Genomic DNA, 22964 nt, shown 5'->3' on the forward strand with positions numbered 1-22964 from the left:
ATCATGTTAATATCGTTATTATTTTGAAAATTGTTCAAGAAAAACATTACTTCATTAATGGAAATTATTTTCAGGATCTAGCTCAGTAAATGCTGAAAACAAGTCAAACTCACTGACTCTCTACTGAATCAGCAGTTTCAGCTATAATTTGTTCTTAATTGAAAGTCTGTAGTGAGTAGTAGTGTTTTCTGTGAGCCCTATAAATGTAAACATTCCCGATCAGCAGATCCAAAGTGTTGCTTGGATCCAAATCAAACATTGGAGTGTGGTAGGTCTTATGTTGATGTTATCATGCAATTTTTGTCCAAGCATTGTTGGCATTATGTATGGAGTTAGAAACAAAAATACTGAACTGGCCCTAGCTCATAATGGTAAAGAATCCTTTAAAAATATGAGTGGTGGGGTGGCTGCAGGGTACTCAAGCTTAAGGTTGTGTGGAGGATTTAATAAATTTAATATTAAAAAATGGAATAAAATCTAAATAATTTCCAGAAAATAACAGTTAAACGAGGTAAGGCAGCTGGCAATAATATGCATGAGTATGAGTCTAATGTTGTGCATAAATAAGCTGTACATATACAAGAGTTTACAAAAACATTTTTAAGTCAAATCATACATTAAATATTTAGTGTATTTGTCTGTGAGAATACGCTTTAAGAAGTTACAACTTCAAGAAATTATAAATATAAAATAAAAACTTAACACTTGTTTTTTAATGCACTGAGCAGAAGATACGTCAATTCCACAAATTGCGCATGCATTCAAAGTTGGACTTTATTCTTAACTGTAGAAGCCTGATTGAAGCACTTTGACAAATATGAAATGATTCTTTAGTTTAGATTTAACAGATACGGGCTAAAAATATTTAAACAACATTCGTTTTACTGATAACTAGTGATTATTATGATCTAGGTTGGTATCCACGGTGGAAATGGGGAGCTCTCTGATCATCTAGCTAGCTAGCAGCTCAGTAACACTTATTCCTCTTGCTGCCGGTGGTCTAGAAATCTGTTCCCCATTCAGGATGCATTTCCCCCTGTTAAAACTGGGTTTCTAGCAGTGACCCCCCTCTGTGGTCATGTTAGGATAAGGGTAGGGTTCAGGTTAGGGGAAACGCATCTCGATGGGGGAACAGATCTGGACACAACACCAGCATAAGATTACAGCAGCGTTCAGTGTACCAGAGTTCAAATATGATAAATGTCCGGATGTCCACAGACAGTCTGAGTATTGGCTGCAAGATTTGCATCTAGCCTGTAGCTCAGCCTCAGCTTACGGCCACTCCCTAATCAAGAACAAGGCTACAACATACTATAAGGATGAGGATATGGGTAATCACCTTTATTGGCCAAGTATGTTACACACAAGGAATTTGTTTCCGGTACAGAACCGAGGCAGCCATCTGCGGTGCCAACTCAACCGATGGCTCTAACCATTGGGAGAAATGGGGGGGTTCAGTGTCTTGCCCAAGGACACTTCGACATGTGTACTGCAGGCACCAAGATTTGAACTTTCAACCTTCCGGTTGGGAGACGCCTGCTCTACCCACCGCACTGTCGACTCCCCCCTATGTGACCAGTCCCCAGGTCTCCGTGAAGTCCAACCCCTCAGCTTTCTCTATCACTGTTTCTCTCTCCCCCATGTTCCTCAGGCACTGAGCCCCGCACCTGGCCTCAGCCGTCAGATTCCCTTCTACTACGGTGGCAAGCCCACTGCCTCTGCCCTCCAGCTCTGGCTTGAGTTGACTCTCCTCTCTCCCTCAAGCAAGAGCCTTCTCCAGTTCCCATTCGTCTGCTGTTATAAAACCACTGTCCATTACCATTTTCTGCAGTTTGGCTCCAGCTTACCTCCTCTCTCGCCGTTCGGCAAGAGTGTGACCACAACATAATGCGCTCTAGCTGGTCATTCGGAACATCAAATCCATGCACAATACTGTAAGTACAAATAGATACACAAAATGACATCTCTCTGTGCGCTGCTGTCATGAGACAGCACTCATTAGGATAATAATCAATCACCTTTATTTAGCCAAGGAATTTGTTTCTGGTACAGAACCGAGGCAGCCATCTGCAGCGCCAACTCACACCGATGGCTCCTACCATCAGGGGCAGCTTGGGGGGTTTAGTGTCTTGCCCAAGGACACTTCAACATGTGGACTGCAGGCACCGAGATTTGAACTCTGGTTGGGAGACAACTGCTCTACTCACTGAACCACAGTTGCCCCCATTTTATTTTAAATGTTCCACCATCATCGCAGTTCCCAAGAAACCCTCCATTAAAGACCTGAATGACTAGAAATGGGCAGCACGGTGGCGCAGTGGTTAGCGCTGTTGCCTCACAGCAAGAAGGTTCTGGGGTCAAGCCCTGGCTGACGCAGGGACTTTCTGCGTGGAGTTTGCATGTGCTTCCGTGGGTTCTCTCCGGGTGCTCTGGCTTCCTCCCACAGTCCAAAGACATGCAGCATAGATTGATTGGTGTCTCTAAATTTTGTGTGTGTGTGTGTGTGTGTGTTTGTCTGCGTGTTAGCCCTGCGATGGACTGGCAACCTGTCCAGCGTGTCCCCCGCTTGCCTGCAGCTGGCTGGGATTGGCTCCAGTCCCCTGTGACCCCATTTGGGAATAAGCGGTATAGAAAATGGATGGATGGATGACTAGAGACAAGTCACCCTGACATCTGTAGTCATGAAGTGTTTTGAGAGACTGGTGTTGGCCCACCTGAAGGCAATCACAGACCCCTGGCTGAATTCCCTGCAGTTTGCCTACCAAGCAAATAGGTCAGTGGACGATGCAGTCAACATGGCACTGCATTACATCCTACAACGTCTCGACTCCCCAGGGACCTATGCTCTGACCCTCTTTGTGGAATTCAGCTCAGCGTTTAACACCATTATCCCAGACATCGTCCACTCCAAACTGACCCAGCTCACTGTGCCTGCCCACATCTGTCAGTGGATCACCAGCATTTTGACAGACCATCAGCACAGGTGCCCCTCAGGGATGTGTGCTCTCCCTGCTGTTGTTCTCCCTCTATACCAATGACTGCACCTTAGAAGCCCCCTCTGTAAAAATCCTTAAGTTTGCAGATGACACAACAGTCATTTGCCTCATCCAAGGCAGTGATGAGTCAGCCTACAAATGGGAGGTTGAACAGCTGGCCCTGTGGTGTGGTTGTAATAACCTACAACTGAACATGTTGAAAACAGTGGAAATGATAGTAGATTTTAGGAGGAGCTCCCCCACCCTATCGCTGCTCACTATACTCAGCAGTTCTGTTTCAGTCAAGGATTCCTACAAGTTCCTGTGCTCCACAATCTCTCAGAACTGGAAGTTCAACCTGCCCCAGGAGCTGTTGATTTAGTTCTATAGCGGAATCAGAGCCTGTTCTCTGCACCTTCTCTGCATCTTTGTCTGGTTTGGCTCAGCATCCAAACAGGACAGAAACAGACTCCAGTGGACAGTCAGGACTGCCAGCCTGCCCTCCATGGAGGACCTGTACACCTCACAGGTCAAAGGGGGGGGCAGAGAAGATTTCTGCAGACCCCTCACACCCTGAACACACTCTGTTTGAACTCCTCACCTCTAGACGGTGCTATAGGTCACTGTTTGCTAAGACAATCAGACACAGAAACAGTTTCTTCTCCCGGGCCATTACACTGATGTCTGTTAGTCTATGTTTTGCTCTTTTACTTTGTGCTTTTTAAAACTTGTATATATTCTGTTTTTATTATTTTGCACATCAGGAGCCACTGGGCTAGAGTCATATTCCTTGTATTTTTGATAATACTTGGCAATAAAGTTTATGCTAACTCTTATGCACAGTACTCAGCTTATCTGGATGCCATTTTAGCTTTGAAGTTGGCTCACACCTCAGGTCCTTTGAGGTAGCCAAGGAGAATAATTATACTTGTGCTCAAAAATAAAAAATAAATCTAAAGATGGTGCCATCCTTAAATTACCTGTAACTACAGGTAATTTAAAATATAGATTAGATTAACAGATTCTCTGCCTGTTTCCCTTCTTCACCTTTCTGCCAAGTTCAAAGCTGTGACTACTGGCTTTACTCACACTCAGTAAATCATGTATTAAAGCTTTACAGATCAGTTTTAAACCATTCATAAGAACAACTGTTGCAGCATTAAAGTGGTGTGCACTTTATGCATCAGTAATTATAATCCAATAATATAACAAATTACTCTGAAAAAGAGTCATTCTGCATGAGAACCTTAACTTTTGGTACTTAAGTACTAATATTTTAATGATAATATTTAACATGACTATTGAAATATAATTGGGCAGCACGGTGGCACAGTGGTTAGCGCCGTTGCCTCATAGCGAGAAGGTTCCGGGTTCGGGCCCCACCCTTGTCGGTGACCTCCAGCATCTCATTGTCGATGGTGATTGAGGGCGGAGCAGGGATGTCCTGGCCCATAACGTTAGTTTTCTTAATGCTGATGGTCAAACCGAATTCCTTGCATGCCAGAGCAAAGCGATCCATCAGCCGCTGAAGATGTTCCTCCGTATGTGACACCAGGGCCGCATCGTCAGCGAACAACATGTCCCTGATGAGGACAGTACGAATCTTTGTCTTTGGAATGAAATATAATTAGCATGTTGAATGCAGGACTTTTACAGTACTTGTAAGATTATTTCTACACTGTGATATTACTACAGTGTTTCCCCACACAAAGACTTTACTTGGGCGGGCCGCCCCGGCAAGTATATTGCCACCTATTTTTATTATTTATTTAATCTGTCCAAGAGAACCAAGATATCTGTGATCAATTAAACTGAGAGCAATTTCCCCTCTCTGATTTATATATATATTTTTTCCTTTTTTTACCATTTGAAAGAGGTAAATTCTTGTTTAATGGTAAATGTGCATGAGGTGCATTGATTCATTCAGCCACTCCTTGCCCCTCCCTCTCTCTCTCTCTCTCACACACACACACCCTTGTGACTTCCAGTCCACCCACAGCAGTGTGCTCCCAGTGTTCTGTCCCTATAAACAAGGCCACACACACACACCGACACCATCTATGAATATATTACCAAACTAATGAGGCTAGGCTAGCTAAAGTAATGTTAGAATACAGCTGTTGCCAAAGTTAACATGCTGTAAATAGCATGGATGTACTGTATATGGACTGCTCTGCAGGTAGATAAAGCTCATGTTAATTCTTAAACTCACACTGTATTGCAGCATTCTGAACCCCCCAATGCATCCTGCTTTGGGAGCAGGATCACACTGGTGTATGTGGGAAAATGCACCAGTCAGTGAACAATGTAGGGGGAGGTATTAAATTTGTTGTATAGAATATATTTTTGGTGCCAGCCTCCCTGTTACCATGGTAACAGGGAGGCTGAAAAGAGAACCAAACATATCCTGCATCCAATATTCTTTAACATTCTTTTCCTTCATCAGAGAATGTTAAGTTGAGCTTGTGAAATAAAGGCATTCAAATAAGAAGTGGAGAAAAAAAGGTGGAAGAGGTGGAACGAAGATGAAACTCCTCCTGAAAACAGCCATTAACTTGGCATTGCTGAATGTACAGGATTCCAGCAACATGGTGTATGTGACGAGATACTTCTGTATGAACAGACAACTCAGAAGGCAAATGCTGTCCAAGCTCCAGAATTGCAGGACTTTTATCTTAACATAATACAGTTCCAACTTTCATTCCAAATGCTTAATAGTGTCAGGTTTACTCGGCTGCACCTGCCTCTCTCACCTCCCTCTCTGTGCTTTGGTCCCTGATCACGTCACCTTACACACCTGCCACTCGTCTCCTTGATTACACCAGCTACTTTCACTTAGTCCTTCACCTTATTTATGCCCACTTGACTTCGCGCTCCCTTGCCAGTTCGTTCGCTTGCTTTCAGGCTGACAACCAGTGCTACTTTCTTTGATTTTCTATAGTGTTTTCTGTTTTGAGTTGTTTCGAGTCTTAGCCGTTTTTGTTTCTGGATTTTTGTCTTGTTTTTCCCAGCAACCACGCCACACCTCTCCAGTCCCTCCTGACCACCTCACCTACGAATTACCTTCTCCGGACCATACGACTCATTCCTCTGCCAGCCTCGCTAGTCAGGTTGATGCACAGTCCTACAAACTGCTCCTCACACCATTGTCCTCTACTCTGTCTTCTCAGCCGTTGTTCATCTCCACCGACCAGCCAGTAAGTGACCCATTCAGTTCCGTAGCTCGGCCCTCCTTCTCACCACAGACTAAAGAGTTATCCTTATACTGATCGACGCCCGGTTTTTCTATATACCCATAGTAACTTTGTTCCATTGTTTTTCTGACATCACTTGTAAATATATTGTATAGCACTATTAAATTTGTTTGCATCACCGTCAGCCCTCTGGGTCCATTCTTTTCCGCTCACTCACGTCCCTGTGTGTGAGTGTACCCTAACAAATAGGCCTGATGCAAATTATAGGGGTGCAAATTTTTATACCACTGATACTGTATTTTACAATTTGGCATGATATTTAATGAGACTTCAGCAGTAAATGAGCCACTGTTCATCTGATTTGCATAACAATTTGATGCAGTCCTGTTTTAATGTACATGTGTAACCGGTGGACTTCTGCGTTGTGTTGTGGCTGGGGCGTGTGTGGTGGCTGAAGGACCAAGGAAACACCAGGACTGCGTTTGGAGGCGTGCTCCGTTTAATCTGATAACATGAAACAATAATCAGCACCTAGCATGTGCTGCAGGACCTCAAGCCCAATCTCTTCCCAGTTGAACATATCAAAAGGGAAGAGGGTATGACACAACATCGCATTTATATGACAGACGGTGGGGCAAACGAAGAAGAAACAAGGCGGAGCTGGAGGTCGCAACCCAATACACAACATATGGGCTCTGGATGTCAGGTATGGATAAACTGTGATTAAACCTAATAAACAACTTTGTGTAATTATATGTTATAAAATGGTGACCCGGTTACATTCACCCCCCTAGAATTATACAAAATTACAAAACCACACAGCGAAGCACCTGCAAACGACATATACTGGTCAAAAAGGAATATATGACCACAAACGTGGACAAGGCTGGAATGAGGAGCCATCTGCTCAAAGACTGAGAGGCCATGGAAACCAGCTAAACAAATCGTGGTGCCTTTTACACCACACGAAATGACCATTTACAATCAGATAACAATTTGATTTGATTTGATTTATTCTTTCAAACATGTAACGACAATCAATATGTCAACACACATAATTTCACACATATCCACAAATGCATTATCAATTTGCTTATACCTAGTACATGCAATAACTGGAGACTGAAATTTCTCATCACCAAAAACAGACTTAATCAACTGACAAACTGGCCTAATGAGTCTGCCAAAACGTGTAGTAAGTCTGTGGCCCAGGTCAGTGTCTTGTGGGTCATTAGAGACACCTGGGTGACTTCGTAACTCATAAGAGGGAATCAAAGGAGCACCAGCACCAGCCCACCCAATGGAGGCAGGAGAAGACTCACCAGGGGGAGGCAGACCTTCTCTTTCAGCTGGTGACTGATGCCTGACCCAGGATGCAGTACGGTCATCATCAACCTCAGAAGGTCGGAAGGTCAGGCTTGCAAGCGACCACATTGTAAACAACAGGCTCCCATTTGTCTGACAGTTTGTGTTTGCCTCTGGCTCCCTTGTTTGTCACCAGCACCCAGTCTCCTACCAACAGAGGTAATCCTTTTACTTTCTTATCATACTGCTCCGATTGATGTCTCTGCTCATCCGCGCTGTTATCCTAGGCCAGGACCATGGCAGAACAGAGATCATCCATGGGTGACTTTACGTAGGTGTCGTAGTCGCAAATGGTGTCATCGTGAAGAATGTTCTTGAACATAAGGTCGACTGGCAATCGGGGAACCCTCCCAAACATCAGGTAGAATGGAGCAAATCCTGTTGTCTCGTGAACAGTACAATTATACACAAAAGTCAAAGACTGAATCATTTGTGGCCACTTCTGTTTTGACCTGGGGGCAGGAATCTCAACATGTTTCCCAAGGTCCTGTTAAACCTCTCTGTGGCGCCAGGCATCTGTTTCGGATGCCTCCTGGGCGCCTTCCTAGGGAGGGTTTCCAGGCATGTCCCACCGGGAGGAGGCCCCAGGGAAGACCCGGGACACACTGGAGGGACTATGTCTCTCAGCTGGCCTGGGAACGCCATAAGTGGAGGAAAATGGATGGATGGATAGATGGACAGTTATACACTCACATAGACATTCAAATACAAAACCACATACAGTGGGTTTCACCTTCTGCTCCAATTTCCTGCAGGTGCAACTCAAGAGTTAAAAATGCAATGGCTGAAGCAACAGTGGAGGTTCAACATTATTTGGCTGAGCCCTAACTCTCCAGAGGACAAGATCCATTAAAATACTGGGACTCAAGGCCAGCAGTTTATCCTAATCTTTACGAGCTTACTAAAAGATATCTTCATATGCCAGCAACTTCTGTGCCATGTGAAAGGGTCTTCTCCAAAGCTAGAGAGGTAGTAACAAATCCCCGTCCCAGTTTCACCAGCATTTTGTACAACTATTGGCATAACAGTCCCTAGTTGCACAAGCATTTCCCAATTTTGTTCCAGATTTTTGTGTTTTGTAAATATATTTTTGTATTTATATCAATCTTGCATAGGCATATCTCTATTACACCCAGTATTTTAAGATGGCACAATCACATGAGTATATTATTGTCATTAAAAGACAAAACAGTCAAAGATTTTATGATGCACAAAGAACCTTTATTGTTAAACATACTTAACAGTGTCTTACGGTTTCATGATACCTTACCCTTTATTGTTCCATGGAAATGCTCTGAGGGTTGACAGCAGATGTCGCCATATATGATTGTATCAAATACTTTGACACACTGTTATACCCCAGTTCTTTTACTGGACAGATCTGAGTAAGGAAGGAGTCGGTCTTTCTTGATTTTAGTGCTGGTTTATTTACTGTGTCCCCTACATGGCTTGTGGCAAACCGCAAATGGGACTTCCGCTGTCGGCCTTCCGGTGCCGACAGCGATGGTGACCGAGATTACTCGCGCTCTCATGTGCTTGTTGTTTTTCTTTGTTTACTTGGTCTTGTGCAACTCATCCCAAATTACTTTTACCAGAGAAGAACTGTTAAATATCGAACAACTCACACCAAAGTACCTTCCTCATGTTAATGATGAATCTTCTATGCAGACTGAAGTTAGTCATGGTGTTCCACAGGGCTCTGTGTTAAGTCCAATTCTCTTCACTTTATACATGATCCATTTTAGGCAATATTATCAGGAAACACACCATAAATTTCCATTGCTATGCAGATGATACTCAGTTTTTATCTATAAACCCAGATGAATCAGATCAGCTGGTCAAACTTCAAGCATGTCTCAAAGACATAAAGGCCTGGATGGCCTGTAACTTCTTACTTCTATACTCTGATAAAGCTTAAGTTATTGTACTTGGGCCTGAAAAACCTTAGAAATCTGCTGTCAAACCATACAGCTACTCTAGATGACATTTGCTCTGGCCTCCAGTATTGCTGTGAGGACCCTTGGAGTCATTTTTGACCAGGATATGCCCTTTAAATCGATTTGCGGTGCCTGGGCAAAACACTGAACCCCGAGATTCACCCGATGGCCAGAGCAGTGCCTTGCAGGGACAGTGCAACCATTGGTTTGCATGTATGAGTTGGCACTGCAGATGGCTGCCTCGGTTCTGCACTGGAGACAAATTCCTTGTGCGTATAACATGCTTGGCCAAACAAAGTGATTATCATAAAAATCTGTTTCAAGGAATCTTTAACTCGCTATAACTTAGCTACAGTTTGTTAAAAAGAAGCAAAAATGAGTGAATACTAACTGAATCAAAATGGTTCTAAATCACAGAGTACTGTGATCATTTTGGTATTGAATGGGACATGTATCAAGATATTTCTTATTCACTCATTTTCTCAGACATTTTTGAATCTATGCTATTGCTACATACTAAAGATGTCTCAAGATATTTTCAGCTTTTATTGCTTATGGAAGACTATTGCATAATAAATATACCTTTTACTTGCTTTATATAGTATTTCTCTATTTCCACATCTCTTAACTTCAGCTCTTGTTTTTAATCTTGCTAAGGGGGGTGAAGGGCTACTAACAGAGCACATATCATACATAATGTCAGAAAAATGGTGCTTTACAGTGTTTTCTTTCTGTCTTATCAGTATGTGTACAGTTTCTAACAACTCTGAACAATTAGCCATCTGACAACTTAGCCAATTCACTGAACTCACTAACATAAACACAAAACACAATAAAAAGCATGCAAACAGATTCATGAGACAGCTGAGTATTTGCCCTTTCCAGAAAGTCTGTCCTCCTCACCCCTATAGAGCGGCAGTGCTGTTTCCAGGCAACACAGCTGATCACAAATCTACCCAGCAGGCTGCCCTGTAGTGGGAGGAAAGGCTTATTGTTGCAGGGGTGAAAATTTCTACCACAGCCAGGTTCTAACTAAAAGTATTAGCACAATGCTGTTAAGACACATAGACAGAGACAGATTGTTTTATCAGCACACATTTCTTGTCTTGTTTGGTTATTAAAGTTTTTCATTAGGTATTGTTGAGTCTGTTCGCAAGTGCAGCATCACAGAACTCCCTGTAGACTCAGCCCAGGGAACAAGCACAGACAGGCCTATATATGTACTATTCTTCATAGTAACAGAACCTTTACTTCAGTGAAATAATTTATTACTCTTTACAGGTCTAATTTCCACTGCCTATAATATATATGCGAATCAACCTATCCTTTGATTGCTGGTATCTTTACAGTATCTCTTAGCTTTGTACGAGTTAGGGTCGTGAAACACCAAGCTGACAGTCAGCCGTCGGCCACCATCAGGCCATCAATGAGTGTCTGGCAGGGCTTGTCTTCCTGGTGTGTCCCACACTGATGGCCTTTCAGACAATTCCATGTTAAATCTCTTATTGGACTCTTATTGGCTGTTTGGCTTAGCTAATCAATGCACAAGAAGAGAATGGTTCAGGGAAAGCCCCTTCAGCCTGTTGCTGTAGTATCCATGATTTCACCCATTTAGTGTGGCTCCAATAAAAATTTAAAACCAACATCATCAAAATATCAATATCAAAGTAAAAATCAACTAAATAGACATATGATAAGCACATACATTCATCGATCTATATCGTAATCCCTGTCCAGGGTGAGACCCCTCAGATAAGATAGAGTAAAGCTGCAAAAATAGAAGCCAAGTGGAGCCTTAGAGAAATTAAGCATAAAAAGCTTGTTTAAAAAGATATGTTTTAAGTGCCGATTTAAATGGAACTAATTCAGTTATGGAGCGTACATCTAATGGCAGAGCGTTCCACAATACCGGGCCATACACGGCTTGTTGTTTTGTTTCCTTCCTTTTTGTCCACCTGCAGCACATCCAGAATTCCAATGCATTAAGTTTTCAAATAGACGCATCTTTTCTTCAAACAGCTTAATAAGACAATATTCAGTGTCCCCAAGCTTGAATCACTGAAGCATTTCATGGCCATATTGTTAGGTGTGCTTGCTCTCTCCCTTTCTCCTTCTCTTTCTCTGCAGGCTGTGGAATTTCTCGGATGTGGTTCTCACAGCTGTTTTCTATCAACCTACCTACCTGTGCCTACTTGAGTGAGCAGGAGCCTCCTCATCGCAGTCCGTTGAGGATTCTTCCTGAGATGCTTTGGCTCACTTTCTGTTGCTTGTTGTTTCAGTCATCCTCATCACAAAGTAAGTTGCTATATCTCCATTAGAATTCACCTGTCCTGCTCCTTGACTAGTGTCTGAGTTGTTCCCGTCTCCAGTGACTACTCTGTTCCTTCGACGTTGAGTGCCTCTGTCCAGCTAACCTGTGCTTTATCTCTGACCCCTGGGTCGTTTCTGCCTGATGACAGGTCTACTAACTTGTGCTTCATCTTTGATGTCTGGGTAAGCTGAGGACTACCCAGGTATCTGAGTCTTGTCTCTGACGCCTGGGTCAACCCTGTGTGATAACTGTTCGGCTACCCGTGCCTCTCCTCCAACCTCTCACAACGCTGTTTCCCTATTTTCTTGGTCTATGAGTTATGCTCGGTCAGTGAGTTAACCTCAGTCCCACATTATCATTCACCTGTACTGCCCTCTCTGCCAGACCAGGTCCAACCAACTCACCTCGTTGCACCCCTGCGCTTCTTCTCTGACCACCATCCACCTGCCCTGTAACCCCCACCTGGCTGTGAAAACTTCCAACTTCACTGGGTCTCATTCTCCAGCCTGGGTCTCCCATTGCTGGCCCCTTTCATCGGCCCGGCCTAACCCACCAGTGGCCTCCAGAGGCCACCTGCCAGCAACAGACACTGTCCCACTCTTAACACCTGGTGTTCCAATAAACTTGTTCCAGAACCAAGTTCTGCCCTCTGAGTCCTGCCTTGGCACTCTCTCGCCCCTAGTTGGACCCACCAGTCTTAACATACATACACTGAACAAAATTACAAATGCAACACTTGTGTTTGCCCCCATTTTTCATGAGCTGAACTCAAAGATCTACGACTTGTTCTATGTATACAAAAGGCCAAATACTGTTCACAAATCTGTCTAAATATACTGAGCACTTCTCCTTTGCCGAGATAATCCACCCACCTCAAAGGTATGGCATATCAAGATGCTGATTAGACAGCATGATTATTGCACAGGTGTGCCTTAGGCTGGCCACAATAAAAGGCCACTCTAAAATGTGCAGTTTTATCACACAGCACAATGCCATAGATGTCACAAGTTTTGAGGAAGCATGCAATTGGCATGCTGACTGCAGGAATGTCCAACAGAGCTGTTGCTTATGAATTGAATGTTCATTTCTCTACCATAAGCCGTGTCCAAAAGAGTTTCAGAGAATTTGGCAGTACATCCAACTGGCCTCACAACCGCAGACCACGTGCAACCACACCAGCCTAGGACCTCCACATCCAGCATCTTCACCTCGAAGATCATCTGAGACCAGCCACCCGGACAGCTGCTGCAACAATTGGTTTGCATAACCAAAGAATTTCTGCACAAACTGTCAGAAGCCGTCTCAGGCAAGCTCATCTGCATGCTCGTTGTCCCCATCAGGGTCTCGACCTGACTGCAGTTCGTCATCGTAACTGACTTGCGTGGGCAAATGCTCACATTTGATGGCATCTAATATTTGGAGAGGTGTTCTCATCACAGATGAATCCCGGTTTTCACTGTACAGGGAAGATGACAGACAATGTGTATGGCGTCGTGTGGGTGAGTGGTTTGCTGATGTCAGCGTTGTGGATCGAGTGGCCCATGGTGGTGGTGGGGTTATGGTATGGGTGGGCATATGTTATGGACAACGAACACAGGTGCATTTTATTGATGGCATTTTGAATGCACAGAGACACCGTGACAAGATCCTCAGGCCCACTGTTGTGCCATTCATCCACCACCATCACCTCATGTTGCAGCATGATAATGCACGGCCCCATGTTACAAGGATCTGTACACAATTCCTGGAAGCTAAAAACATCCCAGCCCTAACCCTAACCCTGGTCATCAAAAATATTTATGTATCATTGCTTTGTCTGATTTTCAGTTTCAGTTAGAAATATGCAGCTCGTACTCTGTTGTATAGTAGATGTTTTTATTTGAAGGACACTGAATCGCTCCTGGTGTGAAAGGCACACTATAAGTAAAATTTTCTTTGTCGTTCTGTTTGTCACATTCTATGAAATGAATCACAAACTGCCTTTTTTTTTTTAAGAGGAGTTTTTCCTTTTCCAAAAAAACATTTTGATTAATAGTATAACAATTAGCATACATGACATATTAACTACGTAAAGACTAAGATTTATATTTTGCTGTTTGGCCAACTCACAGAATTTTCTGTATATAACCACAGCTGAATACATTTGCCAGCAACAGGGGTACAGGTGTATATCTGGTGAAATTAATGGCTAATGACTCAAACATGCATCTGCTACATCTTGTTCAGAGAGTCTTATGTAAACGTCATTAAAAAAATCACACCTTGCAGCTTGAGAAGTGCACTCTTTGAAGTTGCATTTTCAATACAACGATTGATTGATCTACTGCATGTTTGTTTTCAACAGTATAATAGAAGCCTCTGCAGCATCACCTCACCAAAAGGGTGTCAGAATCCAGATGAGAGATTTTCTAAAAACAGCTACAAAATACATGCTGCAGTGGTTTCTTCCTGTGCTTTTTTCTCTCTTCTATTTTCCTCTGCGCAGTTCCCATCATGCCTCCAAAGTATTGCATAACATGGCTATGGAATGAAAAAATGCATATCATTATACTATGCATTTTCATTGAGCTGAATACTTAAAGTAGTAGAGCTGAATATAATATTTACAGTAGCATACAGAATACCATGACCACCGAGGGGGTACCTTTTAAGAGCTCAGTATGACTGCCAAATAATGTAGTCATTATGAATCAAGAAAGAGACCAGAATAACTGGACATGATATAGAAAAAGAGCTGACTGACTGTGAGAACTTATCACATCTGAGTTAATAAGTAGATGTTTCAAAAATGGGAAGGCATCTTATACTGGGTTTAGCACTGTGGGGGCTGAAATCAAACCTTATTTACAGTGTGTTAACAATGGCGTCATATACTCCTCCAGGTCCAATCCACAGCACAGTTTGTTGCTTGTTAATACTGCTTATTTTGTTATATTACACAGCCTTATGCTGGTTTACTGTTTACTTGCCCCTTGCCCAGGTCTCTATTTTTAAGTACTCTATTTTTATTCCTTTATTCCTATTATCTCAATGAGCATTCCTTTGTCTGTCTGCAATGTTTACTGCCTGTTTGTACTGCTTATTTTGCATTGTTTGCACTGTTTGTTGTTTGTTAATACTGTTTATTTTGTTATCTTACACAGCCTTATGCTGGTTTACTGTTTACTTGGCCCTTGCATGGGGATATGTACATACACACTGAGAGCCGATGTACCAGAGTCAAATTCCTCGTGTGTCCGATACACCTGGCCAATAAAGCAGATTCTGATTCTGAGTCAGTTTAAAGTTGGTGTGAACTGACCAATGGGACTGACCCTTTTGACAGATTGGAATTCTGTCTGTTGTATGAGGGGGCAAGCGACAAAATGCTTTGTATGTATAATGGCCTTGACCTGTGGCAGCTGAAATCAACGCACAAAGTTACTACTATTGCAATATACAGTAAGAAATGTGTTTTTTCCCACTTTTTATTTAAAGATGCAGAGATTGGAAATTGCCAGCTTTCAGCATAACTGGCCTCTGAGATTTCTGATTTTGTGTATCAGATTTAGAGGCACACCAGTTCACATCACGGATGCAGTGGCACAGACAAAAGTGTAAGATTTGTGCTCGTGTCTATACTGGGTGTTTGTTCACTAAAACACTGGAAGCCATTTGTGTACCAAAAACACACAGGGGAAGCTACAGAAACACCTTAGAGAAGGGAAACTACATCCAAATATCCAACAAATAGTACACAATGAGGGAATGCATTCACTCCAGTTTGTGCATGTACAGTGTATCCAACCCGTGGTAAAACACAGCAAATATAAACTACACACACTTTAAAAAGAACTGCGAGCTCCGTAGGACTGATGTAACAGACATTCTTCATTTTCTGTTACCTGTTACCGTTTATATCTGGAGAAGTATAAATACAGAACTTCATTTTTAGCTGGTTTGTTTAAAAAAAAAGTGAGGGAAAGATGAAAAATGTTTAAAAAAAAATTCAAACTGGAATCAGCCCAGAAAGCTACAGTAGGTGCATCTCTAGCATTTGTGTGTCAATTGGGTTTGTAAACAGCACTTTAAAGTAAACAGTGAAGCTCAATAAAATTTAAAAATGATACCTTAATAAAAAATGTAATTGTGTGAAATAGGCAACTAATATTGTTTGGTATGAATCACAGGCCCCTAAATCAAATCAAATCACATTGTGGCATATTTTCAAATATTGGCAACATCCAATTGCTGGCTAAGAGAATCCATATAAGACTGTATCATGATGAAACAGGTGATTTACACCCCCTAGCAGAAAGGCCCCAGTCAACCCGTCTAACCACTGCACTACCGTGGAGCCCATGTAAAATAAATGAGTATCCAGGTAATCGTTATTACCAGTAAGTTCTATTTCAGAAAAAGAAAATTACAACCTCCATCAAAGAACTGCATTGATGTTACAAATTATTCTTCTTACAGAAGCCAAGCATTCTGTATGAGACAGTCTGACTTAAGGGCAGTCCACTATGGCTGACTTGATAATAGCCTTCATGCAAATGTCAGTGGGAATATTTCAATATGGTTTTCAGAGAATCAAAATCAGCTTCAACATCTTAACTAACAAAAGGGTTCTCTGCTCCTGGCATGAGCATGCTCTAGAATGTGCAAGAAGGAAAGAGATGTGTGCGTCCAGCTTTAGCATTTCCAGCCAGCATGGTAAGCTAGCTGTCTTATTGGATATAGACTGTGTTTATATGTAGTGGTAAAAGCAAACTGAATATAATCAGAATAGGATCAGAATATACAGTATTTAGCAGTTATTAGCATAGCTGATAGGTAAATGTTAGTTAATGCACAATATGTAGTATGGTTAGGGTGAACTTTCTACTCCTTTGTATGGGTCTCTGCAAGAACATCGGGCGTGTTTAGCACAGTGTGCAGGGGGTTCCCAAAATAGAGAAGTGTAACCAGGGTGGGGGCCCGGTTGGACGTCAAGATCTGGACAATTACAGGAAGTTGGGAGATAGCCATATAGTTAGCTGCAGAGCTGATCAGGCGTGTGTGTGAGGACCCGAGGAGAAGACTAGACGTGCTGACTGACAGCCTGACTTTCTCTGCAGAGGCCCAAACCTAACGGGTGATCCTGTCCACCATTATCATAAAATATTGTTCAATAAATGATGATTGGCACTGCAGTGATTCTCCCTGTGTATTGATTTTTGCCACGACATATACTAAGACTGCAAACCACTCTATAGAGATATTCCACATAAACGAGGACGGGAGCTCTGTCAGTTTCACTTAGAATACTCCATGTAAAAGTCAGTGTGGCGTGAGTGTAAATAGTAGGCAATTTTCTTCTAAAGGAGTAATCTCTTCATTGTTGGTACCTGGATGCTGACAGCACTGTAAGGTTATATTATAAAAATATTTGATAAACCTCCAAATATAAACATTGCTAATACAGTATGTTCTTTTCTCACAGTTAGTAAAACAAGACTGCTTACAATGGCAATATAAACATGGTGATTGTTTGGCAGGCATAATACACTATTTACACTAGATTGTTAATACTAAACACAAGGTAAAGTTGAAGCTGATGGGAATACCAATAGTTTCCCATGGACTCCAGTACATATTTTGACTAGATCTCCCCTGTCCGGGAGATCTTTAACTCCCACCTCTGGTAGAGGTTCGACCAGATCCTGAGGGAGACTGGAGACATTGAGTCCGAATGGACCATGATCTTCACCTCCATTGCTGATGCGGCCACTCAGAGCTGTGGCCGTAAGGTCTCCGGTGCCTGTCGTGGCGGCAATCCTTGAACCCGGTGGTGGACACCGGAAGTAAGGGATGCCGTCAAGCTGAAAAAGTCCTTTTGAGCTTGGTTGGCTTGTGGGACTCCTGAGGCAGCTGACGGGTACTGGCAGGCCAAGCGGTGGTTGTGGAGGCAAAAATGGTAAATGGACTGTATTTATACAGCGCATTTTTCACAATGTGTTGCACTGGCCAAAGCACTTTACAGGAGATCATACACCATTCACCCATTCATACACACATTCACACACAGATGACAACAAGGCTGCCACACAACGGTGCTAGTCAAGCCACCGGGAGCAATTCGGGGTTCAGTGTCTTGCTCAGGGACACTTAGGCATGCGGGGAGACCGGGAGTCGAACCACCAACTTGCTGGTCAGAAAACGACTTGCCCAACCTTGTGAGGAGGAGGAGTTCGGTGAGGCCATGGAGAAGGACTATTGGTCTGCCTCAAAGAAATTCTGGCAAACCATCCGGCACTTCAGGAAGGGGAAGCAGTGCCCTGCCAAAACTGTTTATAGTGGAGGTGGGTAGTTGTTGACCTCGACTGGGGACATCGTCGGACGGAGGAAGGAATACTTCGAGGATCTCCTCAACCCCAGCGTCATGTCTTCCGATGAGGAAGAAGAGGCCGGGGGCTCGGAGGTGGACTCGTCCATCACCCAAGCTGAAGTCACCGAGGTAGTTAAGAAGCTTCTCGGTAGCAAGGCACCAGGGGTGAATGAGATCCACCCTGAGTACCTTAAGTCTCTGGATGTTGTGGGGCTGTCTTGGCTGACATGCCTCTGTAACGTCGCATGGTCATTCGGGACCATGCCTATGGACTGGCAGACCAGGGTGGTGGTCCCTCTTTTCAAGGGGGACCGAAGGGGGTGTTCCAACTATAGGGGGATCACACTCCTCAGCCTCCCCGGGAAAGTCTATGCCAGGGTACTAGAGAGGAGAATTCGACTGATAGTTGAACCTCGGATTCAGGAGGAACAATACGGTTTTCGTCCTGGCCGTGGAACACAGGGCCAGCTCTATACCCTCTTCAGGGTGGTGGAGGGTTCATGGGAGTTTGCCCAACCAGTGCACATGTGTTTCATTGATCGGGAGAAGGCATTCAACTGTGTCCCTCGTGGCACCCTGTGGGGGGAGCAGGAGCTTGGTTCGCATCGCCGGCAGTAAGTCAGACTTTTTCCCGGTGCATGTTGGACTCCGGCAGGGCTGCCCTTTGTCACCGGTAGGTTCATTATTTTTAGGGACAGAATTTCTAGGCGCGGCCAGGGGCCGGAGGGAGTCTGGTTTGGGGACCACAGGATCTCGTCTCTGCTTTTTGCAGATGACGTTGTCCTGTCTTGTTCATGAGTGCAGCTTCTGCAGTAATGCAGTCAATGTACTGGTCCGTCGTGGTGAAGAAGGAGCTGAGCTATAAGGCGAAGCTCTAGATTTACTGGTCAATCTACGTTCCAACTCTCACCTATGGTCATGAGCTTTGGGTCATGACTGAAAGGGCAAGATCCCGGATACAGGTGGCCAAAATGAGCTTCCTCCGCAGGGTGGCCGGGCGCACCCTTAGAGATAAGATGAGGAGCTCGGTCACCCGGGAGGAGCTTGGAGTAGAACCGCTGATCCTCCATATTGAGAGGAGCCAGCTGAATCAGAGGCGTAGAGCTCCAGAGCCAGGGCAACCTGCAGAAAGGTGCAGGGAGAGAGAGAGGAGACACAAAGTTAGTGATGTGTAGTGGTGACATATAAAAATGAAATGAAGAGAGGAGCAGAGAGGTACTCAGAGCACCACGGGAGGCCCCCCAGCCTAGGCTTATAAGAAAGTTCACCAAACCAAACGTATCCTAGAATGCATGTCCAATTATTTCATAGACACAACTACATGAGTACAAACAAAAGCCACTACATAATGGTGCTGTATGAGCGATTATGATCACAACTAAAACACAGTCAACTTCCAGCAACACTGTACTTGTGTCACTGTACTTCAATCCATAAATAAATGTATATTACCCGCTTTCTGGTGTAATTAACCACATCATGTGTTTGACATAGAGACAAACAGGTGATAATAAAGGAAAAGCCTAAGTGGAGAACCATGATGTGAATCAGATCCTCTGGCCTTCAGTCACCAGATCTCAGCCCAGTTGAACACCTATACAGGATTTTAGAGTGACATGTCGCTCCACCACCATCATCAAAACCCCACATGGGGAAATATTTTTTGGAAGAATGTTTTTCATCCACCCAGCAGAGTTCAGAGACTTGGAGAATCAATGCCAAGGAGCACTGTAGCTGTTCTCGTGGCATGCAGTGGCACAACACCTCACTGAGACTCACTGTTGGTTTCCCCTTTCATGTGTCACCAGACTGTACATACCATATCACATAATTGCATTGGTGAAAGTCACCAAAGATCTCCTCGTAGCCTCAGATAAAGGACTTGTCTCTATACTTGTCCTCTTAGATCCCAGTGGTGCTTTTGACACCACTGATCACAACATCTTACTGCAGAGACTTGAACATGTTATTGGGATTAAAGCAACCAAACTAAGTAGGTTCAAAAAATCTTATTTATCAGAAAGATTCCAGTTTGTTCATGTTAATGATTAATCTTCCATGCAGACTGAAGTTAGTCATAGTGTTCCACAGGGCTCTGTGTTAGGTCCAATTCTCTTCACTTTATACATGCTCCCTTTAGGCAATATTATCAGGAAACATGGCATAAACTTCCCCTGCTACACAGATGATACTCAGTTATATTTATCTATGAATCCAGATTAATCTAATCAGTTGGTCAAACTTCAAGCATGTCTTAAAGACATAAAGGCCTGGACAACCTGTAATTTCTTACTTCTAAACTCTGACAAAACTGAAGTTATTTTACGTGGGCCTGAAAATCTTAGAACTCTGCTATCTAACCATATAGTTACTCTAGATGACATAGCTCTCGCTTCCACTACTGCTGTGAGGAACCTTAGAGACATTTAAATCACACATAAAGCAAGAAGAACTGCCTTCTTTCACCTGCGCAATATCGCCAAAATCAGGAACATCCTGTCTCAATATGATGCTGAAAAACTCGTACATGCATTGGTTACTTCCAGGCTGGACTACTGTAACTCTTTACTATCAGGATGCCCCAATAATTCCCTAAAAAGCCTCCAGTTAATCCAAAATGCTGCAGCCAGAGTACTGACAGGAACTAGCAAGAGAGATCATATCTCTCCCATATTAGCTTCTCTCCATTGGCTCCCTGTAAAATCCAGAACAAAATTTAAAATCCTTCTCCTAACATACAAAGCCCTTAATGACAAGGCTCCATCATATCTTAAAGACCTCATAGGAATACAATGGTCAATCCATGATCAAGTCTACTGAATTTTTTTTAACTTTTTTCGGGAATTTTCTCAATTAAAAAACTGCAGCTCTACAACCTGTATATTATAATAGTGCAATAATACTATATTTTGTTTGCAACTTTAGAGAAGTGTTTATGTGCTGTGTGAGCAGAGAACTTGCTGACAGAAGTTTAAGCCAACTTCTGCTGCCATATCTCAACAGACAGCCACCCAAGCTCTGTCTAGTGCTGCTGACTGACACATATGATATGTAGTTATAGGGACTAAGTATATTGTTCTCTAACAAATCACCCTGTTGGGTAGATACAGTAACTATATGGTGAAAGAAGCCTATAGCAACAGTGAAAAATAACTCTTAATTTATAAGCTCATAGTGGCAAAGTGAGGAAGGCAATCACAAGTGACCGAGAAGAAAAAAAACTTGTGCACATACAAACATTCAGACATAACGAGTTTCATTCCTACTGCTTCACTGCATGCCTCATTTTCCCACAGTGCTCATTTTCTCTCTGTCTCAAGCCATGTCTCCCTCTCGCCCGCTCTCTTAACCGCTGATCCATTTGTGCTACATCTCTTACCTTAGTAGTGACAATGCAAAGACAATCCATGCTGCTGGCCAGACAAAAGATGAGCTCTCAACCTCAAGTCAAATTCATCACCACTAATATTGCCAATGGAGGAAAAAAGCAGGAACATAGAGAAAAAGATGCCAGTGTGAAGAAACGCAGAGAAAAAATTAAAAAAAGGTAGGGGTTGCTAAAGAAAAAGAAGAAGGGGGGAGGAAAAGGGGAAGAGACCCTATACACACACGCTAACACACTGAGGTAGGAGAGGAGCCACGGCGGACAGACATTACTGCATGTGGGCCCCTTGTGAGTATTGGGATGCCTCCTCAGTGCTGAAAAAAATCAGGATTCCTAACGTCATCTCAGAGTGGAGCACACGTCATCGGTCAACACACACACAAAGCACACTAAAAATTGTTAGCAGCTGGCTGGGCCTCCTCCAACAATCTCCCTTTCTCATTCGTCCTCTCTCTCCTTTTTGGTTCATTCTCTCTTCCTCTGTCTCTCTCGTCTCCAGGCTGAGCAACTAAGCAGCATTTGTGGGATGAGAGAGAGAATGACGGAAGACAATGAAGGACAAGAGTGTGAGCTCAGTGGAATGAAATAGATTCCCATGCTCTCTGTCTCACTGGCTATTAGCTGCTGTGGCAAACAGCTGTAACTTAATAACATACAAGCTTTCATTTCATCATAATCAGAACCAGAATAACTTAATTCTGCCAAGCACATTGTACATGCAGTGGCAGCACTGCCTTCCACTGATTTTGTAACATTGTTTTACTCTGAGTACATACACATATGCATACCGCATTGCATTGTGTTGACACATTTTTGTTCAACACCATCATTGTGAGGACATTTTATCCAGTCCTCACTACTTCAAATCGATTTTTCAATGTTATGACTTGGTTTTAGGGTTCAGGTTAGAATCAGATTTAGTTTAGGTGTTAGGTTAAGGGTTGGGGCATTTAATAATTGTGAAGGTTAAGACTTGGATTAGGAGCTTGGGAAAACATTGGCCTATGTAAATGACTTATATTACACAGCCTTATGCTGGTTTACTGTTTGCACACTGAGAGCCAATGTACCAGAGTCAAATTCCTTGTGTGTCCAACATACCTGGCCAATAGAGCAGATTCTGATTCTGACTGTCTGCACAACTGTAGAAAGAAACATTACTGCAGCATCATAATCCTCTTTTCATAATGTTGATGCATCAAATCTGTCTCAGAGAAACAAACCACTGCAATGCCTTGGACGTGGTTTCCAACATGGTACCCACCGAAGCTGACATGTTTACTTGCTTCACTCTCGAATACCGGCTTTATCTTATTTTTTGCTCTTTCTGCAGTGCACACGTCATGCACTGCTAACATACAACAGGCAGGCATTGCTGGATATCGCCAACTCAAACAGCCTTTTGGAATTTATTGGTTTCATAACACCGGAGCTCCAATTCATCATCT

General features: G+C 43.2%; 1 protein-coding gene across 14 annotated transcripts in view; it reads right to left on the reverse strand.

Annotated features, from left to right (window-relative positions):
* The window catches only part of dlg2 (discs, large homolog 2 (Drosophila)), a 316297-nt gene that overhangs the window by 196175 nt on the left and 97158 nt on the right, over positions 1 to 22964 (reverse strand). For 3 of the 14 annotated variants that reach the window (XM_020621777.1, XM_020621776.1, XM_020621774.1), the window contains exon 1: positions 21511 to 21984. The exons of 10 other annotated variants lie outside the window; for them this stretch is intronic. In XM_020621777.1, the coding sequence (XP_020477433.1) occupies positions 21511 to 21540 (30 nt within the window). In that variant the 5' untranslated portion in view covers positions 21541 to 21984. Of the gene's footprint in view, positions 1 to 6038; positions 6280 to 21510; positions 21985 to 22964 lie in introns of those variants that run through there. One more of the 14 variants, XM_020621775.1, reaches the window with a different exon arrangement.

Source organism: Monopterus albus, unplaced genomic scaffold (genome assembly GCF_001952655.1).
Source record: "Monopterus albus unplaced genomic scaffold, M_albus_1.0 scaffold267.1, whole genome shotgun sequence".
Classification (NCBI taxonomy): domain Eukaryota; kingdom Metazoa; phylum Chordata; class Actinopteri; order Synbranchiformes; family Synbranchidae; genus Monopterus; species Monopterus albus.